At 38.0% G+C, this 12,967-nt stretch overlaps 1 protein-coding gene across 1 annotated transcript in view; it reads left to right on the top strand.

The window, feature by feature from the left end:
- Positions 1-12,967, top strand: part of GAS2 (growth arrest specific 2) — a 156,297-nt gene that overhangs the window by 19,552 nt on the left and 123,778 nt on the right. Inside the window, exon 2 of the mRNA XM_060765846.2 lies at positions 4,925-5,086. Coding sequence (XP_060621829.1) covers positions 4,945-5,086 — 142 coding nt within the window. The 5' untranslated portion in view covers positions 4,925-4,944. The remainder of the gene's footprint in view (positions 1-4,924; positions 5,087-12,967) is intronic.

Here is a 12,967-nt window from a genome sequence, read left to right as displayed (position 1 = left end):
CTCTCGTAAACATGACCTTTGATTCTAAAGTACAAAACTTGACTGAGACATATTTCCTTCACTTCAGGGGCAATGATCAGTTTTGCATGTTTATTGAGACTAAAGTCCCTTTGAGTAAACATAAGTGAATGGAACAAGGTGACATACTGCCAGGTGTACTAAAAGATAGGATTGCAATAAAGGACACCAACACTAAGTTGCCTTATTTATTTATTTACTTGAGCACTGCTGTTCCACCCTTTACCATGGACTCTCAGTTTGAAACATATTCAGAATAAAAGCATACCTAATTTGAAAAAGTTAGAAACATATTGTAGATAGTCATAGTGAAAATCACTTTATAAGGAACAATTAAAACTACTTTTAAAAAAACAGTAGCAATTTAAAACCATGTACATGAAGATTTGACATTCATTAGTTCTCATGGAGTTTTAAAAAAAAAGCCATAGCCTTGAACTTGGTCATTGCAACCTCAGAACAGAACAAAAAAGATTATTTTCAAAGTGTGACCTGCTGTAAGTCCTTGAGCAAATCTGTCTCTTCGACTCATAGGTGGTTGCAACCCACTGCTCATATTAGTTTTGCTCATTAGTGCCAAAAAGAAAGCAAGAAAGAAAATCAAACATCAAGCCACAACCCAGTGAAATGATAGCAAAGGATCACCTGACCTTTCTTGCTTATCGTTGGTGATCACAGGCAAACATCAGCAGACAGTTTAAATTGCAGAGCTGGCAAGCTCCTAGTTGGAGCGACAATATGCAGAAAACTAAATGCACTACTGTCTAGGAACATAAAAACTTCACTGTTTGGCAGGAGTGAATGGGAAGGAATGGAGCCTTCCAGCTTGTTGAAACTGTTACATGCCATTAGGTGTACTGTAAACTATCCTGTGCTGAATCTTTGACATAGACAATAAGGCTAAGAATTAGAGATGCTTCATTACTATTGGCAGAGAGATAGAGAGTGTTACACTGCATAAATAGGAGGTACAGCACAACAGAGTATAAATAAACACCTGTTCCTAATGAAACTATCTAGAGAAGGAAGTATGGAGAAGGTGTATGACTGAAATAAAGCAAAAAAAAAAGAGGTAAGTGTTTCGGGTATTCATATTCCATTGCAAGACAGAAATAGATTCTTCCCTGCCCTGTTTTCCCTAGAAGCATACCATTTATAATGTATTTTGTAGTAGTGGTATTGATATTAAGCCCCAAATATTTTGTAAAGACATTTTGGGACTTTGACTTTGAAATCTTCCATGTGCTTGTCATTTTCATAAGGGGTTATGCTAAGGTCTAAAAGAATGAACTCACTACATTGAGTGTTAAATCACCACAATTATTTTTGCCATGTGCTTTTGAGTTCACAACTATCATATCATAGGACTTCCATTGGCCAGATGTATACAAAGAAGGGTTGAATTGTATTTCTCTAAGCCTGAGAAAATGTGACGTGCCCAGGGTCACCTTGTGGAGACTTTAACCTGAATATCCTTGAGTTCTAAGTTATCACTCAAGCCACTGGGATACACTGGTTTCCTAACAATGCACACCATAGAAGAGCATGGTGGATTTTATACTATATAGAGACCAGGAAGAGTGGAGTTTGTATTCCTGCTAGATCCTGCAATGTATTGAGTGGTTTCATATTAATCATTATGATCTTTTAGCCTACCTCACTCTACCCTGTTTTTTTGTCGTGTCAGGAGTGACTTGAGAAACTGCAAGCTGCTTCTGGTGTGAGAGAATTGGCCGTCTGCAAGGATGTTGCCCAGGGGATGCCTGGATGTTTTGATGTTTTTATCATCCTTGTAGGAGGCTTCTCTCATGTCCCCACATGAGGAGCTGGAGCTGATAGAGGGAGCTCATCTGCCTCTCCCCGGATTCGAACCTACCACCTGTCGGTCTTCCGTCCTGCCGGCACAGGGGTTTAACCCACTGCGCCACCGGGGGCTCCAGATTCTACCCTGTTTTCTGTAGCTGCAATGAGGATAAAAGCAGGAAAACACGCATTTTTGCTTCCTTGACTTTTTTAAAAAAGATGAGGACAACAAAGAAGAAAAAGAAAATGAGGAGAAATACCCGGGCTGGAAAACTTTAGCAAAATTGGACCACCCCCTCCCAATAAAATACATATTTTAGGCATTTACATTTTTAGAATGAATGCATGATTTTGTGCATATGAAATATAAGTCATGCCTTGAGGGATGGAATCTTCACAAAGTTTTTTCTCAAAGGAAACAAGGAGTAATTTTAGAATTTTTATTCCCACTTTAAGAAAGTCTTTGAAAGCCACACAACTTTTGGAGAGTATTCAGAGTTTAGGGTTTTTGTGTACATAATTCATTCATGGTTATTTAGTGCAAGAAACAACATTTTGCTTGGGTCTGATATATATTGGAATGGATCCAGTTCTATGCATTGAATTTCTTTAAATAAAATCAGCATTTGTCTCTTAAAAATATAATATTTTGCAAAGTGTTATCACTTTAAGAGTCTTCCAAGTCTTCATACTTAATACAGAAATGAATATTCTTTCATATGTCCATGTAATATTAAAAATATGTTGCTTGTTTCAGTAATTCAGGATCTTCAGTGCCCCTTATTTGTTGAGTTTGAGATTTGAGAGCCACTGACTCTCAAAGTTTAACCCATATGCTGTTTTGAGCTTAAACTTTGTTTTATATGCTATTGGTTTTATCTGTATTGTATTGTGGTGTTTATTTTAGTGCATTGTTTTGGGCCCATTGTGCCATATGTGAGCTGTCCCGAGTCCCTTCGGGAAGATGGGAGGCAGGGTACAAAATAAAATTGTTGTTGTTGTTATACTGGTGGCAGACCGAATACACAGACACCTCACTGTAATTGTAGCTTTGAAATAAATATGGATGTTATTGTGTATAAAATTGGACTGCATATGTCACAGTTCTGGCTTAAATTGTTAGTTGGCAGGAGGTCTGCAAGCAAGCAAGGATGAATTGTTCTAAAGAAAAGCTGCTTAGTTCTGTTTTAAAATTGTGTTTATTTTGCTTTTAAAAAGAAATAAGTCCTTTTTTAAAAGTCCTGCAGCAGAAGTAATAGGAAAGAACATAAGAACATTATTAATATTTTCCCTTCATAAATAGCAGTATACTCTGTTCTATCATTTCACCTTCTTCCAGGCGGCAATGACTGAATGGTGTGATTTGCGCCCTGCAGTCATTTGGCAACCATGTGAGCCATGTTGCTGCCTACAAAGAACCCAACAGGCAGTATCATTTCTTACTGATCCTTGGAGAGAAGCTGCAGACTCCCTGTGTAAATCCACCTGCTCCTAGTCATGTAACTTGTGAGGTTATTAGGTTCTAATCCTGATGCAGCTGACAGATCACCAGGCTTCCTTTGGGACCCTGCCCATTAACTGGGACAACATCCAGCTTTCTTTCTTGGCTTACTCCTTTTACGATTAAGCTATTATTCTTTTTAAATTCATTATGGCACACTGATTCATATTGTACTTTTAAAAAAGCATTAAGGTTAGAAAAGGGCGAGTAAATGGCGGCATGTAGATGAATAAAACTGCACAGTATGCAGGAAGTAAACAGGAAAATATCCCACTCCCATAACACTAGAACTAGCATTATAGTTCTAGATACAGTGTGGTATAGTGGCTTGAGCTTTGGACTAGGACAGTGGTTCTCAGTCTGTGGGTCCCCAGGTGCGTTGGCCTACAACTCCCAGAAATTCCAGCCAGTTTACCAGCTGTTAGAATTTCTGGGAGTTGAAGGTCAAAACATCTGTGGACCCACAGTTTGAGCACCACTGGACTAGGACTTTGGAAGGTTAGGATTCATATCCCCCATTCAGCCATGGAAACCTATTGAGTGACCTGGGACAAGTCAAAAAAAGGGAGGTTATGGTTTTGCTTCCAAATTCTTTCTTGTAATATCCCAGGTTTCTCTCAATCCCTTGTGTTTTTTCCCCATCTTTCCCATTGACCATGTGCCACATTTAGTCTCAGACAATGTTTCAGAAACTGCTCTTCACCAATTTCTGTTGAGAACTTTTTAACTATTGTTCAGGATTTATTCTCAATGTGCTAAAGTGCTTTACCAATATTATACTAATTAAACATTGGGATCATATTCTTTTAATGCATTATTATTTCCTTCACTTGATCTCTGTTAAATCTGTTGTTCTGGGAATAGCCGCCATGTTTCTTGTTGGCAGTTGTCTTAGCTACGATACCAAAATCACACTGTCAAAGAGAGATTCATTTCATTAATTTGGGAAATACTGGTTTAGTTTATTTTCAGCTGAAGAAAGTGCTGGAAATTCTCTGGAAATACTTCATAATGTCTTGTAGATCTGCTTCGTGTCTCTTTCAGAATACCGGTATGGGTGTGTAAATATTATTTATCCTTTTTTCCAGATGTCAGACAGATTCTATTTTTGAGAAATCTGTCCCATTTATAACAAATAATTGCCTGTTACATAGTTTACCTCTTTGATTAACTGCTTCTTCATCTGACTTTTTAATTTGGTTTGCAGGGGGGTTCTTTTGACAATAGAGTAAATATGTCAAAGGCATTCATCTCTTCTATGTTCCTAGATCACCAGCTATAAAATGCTCCATTTCAATAATAATGAGGGTGGGTGGATTTTTTAAATCAATAGTTAAATGCTGTGTCAACATATAAGCAGATCCTAATAGCCAATGAGTCTCCTCTAGTCAGACTAACCACAGGATAGTCATAATAAGCAACATATGGTTGTCATCATATATACTGTTTTCATGGAATGGACTTCTTTTTGTCTGCCATCTTTTATTTTAAGCTCATATAGAATGTGAACCATTCTCAGCCACCACTAATAAAAATCCAGTGCTTCATGAGACACACTAAATTACTTCTTTCTCCCTTCCCTTCTTTGTTTTTGAAAAACAGGTAGTGCCAGTGGTTGAAGGATGTGCACTGCCTTGAGCCCCAAGGCCCGAGGCCCTGGCCTCTCCGACATGCACCAGTATAGCCAGTGGCTGGCCAGCAGACATGAGGCTAATTTGTTACCAATGAAGGAGGATTTGGCTCTATGGTTGACAAACCTGCTGGGTAAGATTGTTTTGCAACACTGTAATTATTGTTAGATTTTTTACAGGTAATTCAGTTTCTTATTTGTTCCTCAAGCACAAGTAGAAAGACTTGCTCTCAGTAAATAGTTAACCTGCTGAAGTATGTATCTTCTCCTTCTTTCATTACCTTTATTTGCCTGTAAATGTATTATTACTATAATCCTGATGCGGCAGCACATTATAAGGTTGCTAGCTCAGCAGTATCCCATTCACTGGGATTTCAGAGCCCAAAACCTGAGATCTGTGGACAGATCATTGTGCTGTCACAGGAGTGAGCTCTGTGCTGTCATGAGATTAGAGCTCACAATGGCAAAGATATTGGCTAGGTAAAGGTTGGAAGGTTGTTCTGTATCATCTGATTGTGGAAAGGACAATAGAGATACATAGACCCTGTCTAACTAAAAAACTATGGCAAACCAGGGCCAAGGGAGAACCCTTCCTATAATACCTTTTAAAAACTTGTATTTATTTATTCTTTTTGCTGGGCAGGCAGACAGTAAAATGTGCCTAGTAGCTGAAGCAGTTGCTGGCATTTCTTCTAGGGTTCATAAATCCCATGACCTTTATTTACATCCCACATGAGATGTGGAATCTCTTTTTAAAAGATCCTGCATTGTTTCTGGGTCTTAAAGCGCACTGTCAGCTGTCAGAGATTTGTTCCCTCCAGGTCTTGTACTGCTGATGTTAGACTTCTACATCAGGAAGGGTAATGAATGGTGCTGATTCATAGTTTTATATACTGCCCTGCTCTAAATGTCCAAGGGTATATTTCTCCCACCAGTCTCTCTCCTTACTTCTGTCTTTTGGTGCACTGTGATTACACAAGTCCAGCACATATCCAAATACCTTCGCACTGAGCGAAAGGAGCCTGACACCAGCTTGGATGGATGGAGATTGATGCTCAGCATTAAAGCCATATGAAATCAAACACCATCCTTTTCCTCCTCCAGTGTGTGGAGATATGTCTCCTTGACTGTTGAAGCACAGCTGAGCTGTTATGGCCTGGTGAGCCTAAATATACATGATCTGATATTTATGTAGGCAGTAGCCAAGAGGTTTCACATGCTGCTTATATTCTGCCACCACCACAATTCCTTATGTTTCATATTGAAGCGCCTGCCTCAGACAGGGCTGCCCTAGCATTAGGCAAAGTGATAAGGCTGTCTTAAGCAGGGGATTTTGAGTGTCATGAAAGAACTGAAAATGGTTGGTTATTTAATTTATATTTCTGTCTAGGAATAGGGCAAGAATTATGAGTCTTTCTGTTCCAAAATAACTTTGCCAGCTTTGGTACTATGCACCTTGACTTGAATTGTTCCCCATTTACTTCAGCAGCAAAATGTCTTGGATCAGAGTTGTCCTCAAGCATCTTCCCTCTGTGCCACAATCCTCAAAGCAGCCTATCCTTTTTCTGCTTCTCACAATGTCCACACTTTTTCTTTACTTCTACAGTATGGAGGAGAATGTGCATTGTCACAAACCCATGAAATGATTTTCACAATTTAAACTTGCAACAAATGGTTACAGCATCTTTTCTCTGCTATTCAGACAGCCATTTCTTCCATTCTGTTCATTGCTTCCCCAATTTACTTTTCCAGCTGTTGTTACTTAACATGTTGATACTAATCATGCTAAGTCTTCTTGCTGTTTAATGTTTACTGTATTTTGTTTTGTCACTGAATGGTTTTATTAAATATGTAAAAAATATGTGGGGGTTGTTGTACTTCTTTAAAACATCAAACAATTTTAGCTGCCTATATGTTGCCAATATAAATTGAGTTCACTGTTAGAGGGAGTGATATATCAGATGTTTAGCATCACTTCAGAAACTAGACATTGTATGTCACAATGGATTGCATCTAGGGTGACCTATTTACATTTAGTTCTATTTGAGAGCGTAGGAATTTGAGTTATGACCATCATTTTCACATAGATTTTGATTTGAACTAAGCACAACCAAATTTGAATCCAATTTGATTTATTTTATATTTGCTATGAAAACTGAACCCATTCATTTCTGAATAATGAATCCACATATGTATGAAACCTCAGATGCTTTTTTGTAGCATTATGTAGCCATCTGGGCACCACTCTGCCCACCCATGACAATAAATTGAATTTTATTATTAGTTGTAGGTTTTGATACTTGTTTTTATATATTAGTATAATGCTGTTTTTTTTTTTTTTTTAGTTTTAGACTCTTGTAATGTATTTTAAATGTTTTAACTGTGTTGATCAGACCTGGCCCCATATAAGCCTCCCCGAGTCCCTTCGGGGAAATGGAGGTGAGGTACAAAAATAAAGTTGTTGTTATTATTGTCATCATCATCATCATCATCATCATCATCATCATCATCTGTGTAGGTCTGATTGCCTCCAAAATGGCCCAAGATACTGAAGTGTCCCAGTTCGATAAATGCATTTAATATTTTATGGTCATATCAGCACATTAGTTGCATAATGCTAGCAGCAGAGAACTTCTCCATGGACTCTCCACAGTTCTACCACATGGGAGAGGAAACACACACACACACACACATGTAGTTAATTTATGTTAAACTGACTACCTAGACAAGATTTTTTCACATGTTCCCCTCAGATTCATATCAAATGATTCATCTACTACATGTTTGGTGTAAGAAACTGCACTAGAAATCAGAATTTTTCATGCTTATATCTTTCTTCTGCTATACAGTATGGAGAGCAATTATCATTTACCATACATGATCATTCCAAGTATTCCAAGTCCCCATTTTACAAACAAAATAGGTTCAATAGGTTTGTTCTTAAGTTGAATTTGTTTGTGAGTCGAAACAGGTATATATATATGTGAGTTTTGGATAGCATAGGGAAGGGTTAACACCCTTGTGATGTTTGCTTTCCTGTCTGTGCCCCTGTTCAGAAGATTTCACCTCACTTTCTGTCCCTGTGATAATTGGATTTTGAAAATTTTGGTTTGTGGAAACAAGAATTTGTGATGAATCTTCAGTGGAAACATCCCCCCCCCCCCATGATACTGTTTAAGGAGTGAATTTTTCTTCCTAGAGGTAGATGTCTCTTACTTCCCATTGTCTCACCCCTGTTCTTAACTATGAGTCATTTGCAAGTCGGATGTTTGCAAATCTGAGACTGCGTGCGTTATAATTAGATAATATACATGAAGATTTTTGAACTTTTAACTCTATCTCTCTCTCACACACCTGATAGTGTGAATCCTGGCCTATTGGTGTCAATATTTCAGGAACCTGCACTTTAGATCCTTGCACAAGAGGCACAATCCCACCCCTACCCCACAAATACGCTGCAAATGTGTTCTTGCTAATAACATAAGTGCCTTGTCTACACCAGGTTAGCTCAATGTACTTTTAGCCTGGAGTGGCCCTGGATTTAGCACATATGTGCTGAACCTAGGGCTGTTGTTTGGAACTGTTTCCCGATGTGCATTGGGTGTTGTGCATTGGGTGAGTCACCTGGCAGTTTTGATGATTGCTTCTACTGATGTCATCTGCAAGAAGGAGCCCTCAGTGGTGCAGTGGGTTAAACCCTTGTCCCAGTAGGGCTGCTGACTGGCAGGTCAGCGGTTCAAATCCGGGGAGAGCGGGATGAGCTCTCTCTGTCATTTCCAGCTCCCCATGTGGGGACATGAGAGAAACCTCCCACAAGGATAGTTAAATATCAAACATCCGGGCGTCCCCTTGGCAACGTCCTTGCAGACAGCCAATTCTCTCACACCAGAAATGACTTGCGGTTTCTCGAGTTGTTCCTGGTACGAAAAAAATCAGCAAGAAGAAGGGGGTCATCTTATCACTTTCTTGCTAGACAAGTGGGTACTGCTTTCTGACATCACTGACATGACAGATGATTGCTAGGCACTCAGATGGAGCTCTACAGCCAGCAAGTAATTGCGGCAGTAGTGACATGGGCATAAGTCATCCCCTTCCCTGTATGGACAGGGAATTGAGTCAAATTGGACCTGACTGTCCAGACTGCTTCAGAGCTCCAGAATACTCCAGGATTTCAAACATCCCTTGGCTAAAGTCAGTTTAAGGGGTGGGAGATAAAACAAACAAACAAAAATACAAACCTGAGATATTTACTGGAAGCTGCTGTGTTAAGCCTAAAGATAATCTTCTGTAAAAAGCACATAAATGATCTAACATACACTGCAGTCATCAATACATCTACATTGTCATATAATCCAGTTTATGAATGCAGATTACTTGCACTGGATTATATGGCAGTATAGATCCATCCATAATGTTCTTTCTGTGTTTGAGGTAAGCAACCATTGACTTTTGCTACAAATTATATTACTATGAAGATAATTATTTATTTTTTAAAAGCATTTGTTCTTAAATAATTATTTCTCTTATTCTATATTATTCTGTATTTAAAAGCAAGCCTTTTGACCTTTCTGAAGTCCATTACCGATCTATTAAAATCTATCCTTACTCTTTTCCTCCCTCCTACTGCTAAAATGATAACCCATGACAGGCTCATACACCAACACATTGCTAAATCTGGGACATGACTGTGGAGACGTACAGAAGGATACTGAGCCCACAGCACTGAATACCTAACTGGTGAAATAGATAACTGAATATCTGGCTAATATTATTGAGGAATTAGGTTGTACGTAATGTGCAATATAAAAATAAAAATTTAACCATATGCTTAAGTCAGCATGTTGCTATGTGTTTGTCATATATAGATTTTGAACATTTCCATCCTTCTAAAAAACTTAACAAGAACTGACATTTCATGTGGCTATTAACAAGCCTCACTATTCTGTGAGAGCTTCCTTGCCAATTTCATATTTGACTTTACACATGTGAAACTGCTTGCTTTAGGTTGCCAACAAACTCTCATTTTGCTTCATCAAAGATTGTAGGATTTTCTCATTCAATATTAGTGTCCAGACCACAAATACCACACTCAAAGTTAGAGATAATTGTACTCTATTAAACAAATTTTAAAGGTGTACATCAGGGTTACTTTTGAGTACTATTTGAAAGCAATAGATATTACTCTCACAAGTCAGAGACTGTATTTTTCCAAATGAATTTATGTGGCAGAAACAGTGTATGGGCCAAGCACTGCAGTCATCAATACACTCTTAGTTAAAGTTCAGAGAGTTAAAGCCAGTGTTAATCCTATTTAGCATACACAATTTCAAATGAATGGGGTTTGCAATTTTTGTGACTATGACTAACCTATATGTCATTTCTGTCAATGGTTCTCCCGTAAGTGAGATGCTCATTGGATTTAGCTCAAAACTGTGTATATGTTTTATTTTATTGTATTTTATATTGTGCTTCATTTTTATGTTTGTTGTTAGGCATTGTGTGCCATCTGTAATTCGCCCCATATCCCTTTAGGGAGATGGTGGCAGGATATATTATCATCATCATCATCATCATCATCATCATCATCATCATCATCATCATCAGATTTGTTGGATTACAACTCATCTTATCCTTCACTAGAGTGGCCTTGAATTCATTAAAATTCACCGGCCAAATCTTTGGCTTTGCAACAGCAAGAAACACTTATTGTTGTTGTTTGCTGAAATTAGGTATTTCCCAAAGCACTGAGGATACCATAGTCTTGCCAATATCCTTTTAATGATTTCCCTAAGCCCTATTACTCCCAACAAATCTTTTAAATCTCAAATTTATTAGATTTTTTTTACTGATTCAGAGAAAATAGTTCTGTGTTTTTGAAGGTGGCATTTTACAGCTGAAGCTAATATTAAAAATCTGGTTATGAGTTATGTGGTATGATGGCACAGTGTGCCATTATGATATGAAAATATGCCATTTGAGCCCAGGAGGATCCGATGTTCTTGTGCTGGTTCCTTTTCCGTAACTGACTGGAAACTAACTCATACCTTCATAGCTCTTTTAAATTCATCTTTCTAGTTTTATTCTTTGCAACAGAACATGGGGGAAGGCAGTCAGTTCCATATTGTAAGCTAACGTAGTCCTGGAAGATAGATACTTAGTATGAGGTAAACATCAATACTCTTTTACACTACGCTACTATAATACTATGGGTGAATCTCTTAGGGTCTTGGGATTTGCAGTTTAGGGCCCTTCCACACAGCCCTATATCCCAGAATATCAAGGCAGAAATCCCACATTATTTGAGTGGGGACTCGGATAACCCAGTTCAAACCAGATATTTTGGGTTATCAGCCAGAGATAACCAGTGGTTCCCCAAATTACATATTCCAGGATGCCATTGAATTTGCCATGTTGATTAAAGTAGAAGAATAGCACAATAATTGTATAAAATTATAAAGTTCCCAACTCAGCAAGTGGTGGACTCTCATTCACTGATGTTTTTAAAGCAGAAACTGTTTCATGGAATTGATTGACTATGGCAAGGGTGAGCTAGATGGCTCATAGACGTTCTTCTAACTCTGCTTCTAGGAAGCATCGTATTTCATTGTGCTGGGCTCTCTCACTCACATATAAATGAAATTGAATAGTACTGTGGCCATTATTTCTAATTGGTTCTACCATAAGTACTCACCATACGACATCTTAGTCAGTGCTACTCCTTTGCCTTCGCAGGCATGTATGTGGTTGAATAGTGTAGCTGTTTTGGCACTATGCCACAAAGTCCATAAGTTTTCAGTGGAAGCAAAAGTGCTCACCTCCCACCCATTTTAAAACAAACAGTACAATATTTAGAAATATTTATCATCTTGATGGGTCTAAGCGATCAGGGTGAAACAGATGGCAATCTCCATGTCTGTATTCAACAACTCCTTCACACAATTTCTAACTGACAAATAGTGTGAAGAGCAGCTTGGAACACACTCATTCCAGTAATGGTTGAAAGTACTTTATTAAAGGGTAATTAATTACTTTAGATTGCTTTTTATTCATGCAACCTTGGGTCTAGAGGAAATCTTCTGGTCTCTTCCTGAACTACTTATTTACCCATCCACTCACTCAATTTATTAACATTAACATCAATCAATCAAGCAATCAATCAAGCAATCAATCAAATTTATTCTACAAATGTCTTTAGGAGGAAGAAAAAGTGTGGTGATTCTTCAGATTACAGCTACTGAACCAGGAATGGGGAACACATGTTGTCTTCCAGATGTTGAACTTCTTATAGCTGGGTGTGCTGACTAATATCAATGTAAATTGAAGTCTATCAATAGTTGGAGGCCCAAATATTCCTTCTATCAGCACTGCACAATATTGTAAAATATTATTATAGTGTTTACTTCTTTTGCATCACAGTATGTGAATTCTTGTTTCATTTATGACATTTACACCCCATTTTCTTTAAATCTCCGTGTGGGTCAGAGCTCATAGTTTTCTCCTCTCTCAGATGATCTCACATAATTTTCAATACTAGACCAGTTTAGCATAACATGTATCTTCTGCTTATTCTTTGGGGCACCATTTTGAGTAATTAAAAAATAAACCTGTCTGTGTGGATACAGTCTTGAGAACATATTCACAAGATACACTAAGCAAAGGAGCCATGGGGATCCTAGCTATTGATGACTGAGTAATGTGCTACATGAAGAAATGCCTGTTATTTGTTCCATGTGTTTTATTTTCTTAATTTATATCCTTCTTTTCTCTTGGATGGGACTTAACACATTTTATGAACTTGTGGACATTTGCTCTTTTTTCTCAACAAATCAGTGACATAATCCTTCAACAAACCCAAAAAAATTGTTTGCCTCAACTTTCTTTGTAGAGGAACACAACAGAGCAGAGTAGTGTCTTGATTTTCACAACACAATAGCTTACTTTAAGATCTCTGGCTTGCCATGCAATGAAAACATGTGAGGGAAAATTTGTAGTGAAATATGCTGAAGGGTGAATTT

The sequence above is a fragment of the Anolis sagrei genome, chromosome 1 (assembly GCF_037176765.1).
Source record: "Anolis sagrei isolate rAnoSag1 chromosome 1, rAnoSag1.mat, whole genome shotgun sequence".
Taxonomy (NCBI): Eukaryota; Metazoa; Chordata; class Lepidosauria; order Squamata; family Dactyloidae; genus Anolis; species Anolis sagrei.
Note: the sequence above shows the minus strand (reverse complement) of the source record. Positions and strands in the feature narration are given on the sequence as shown.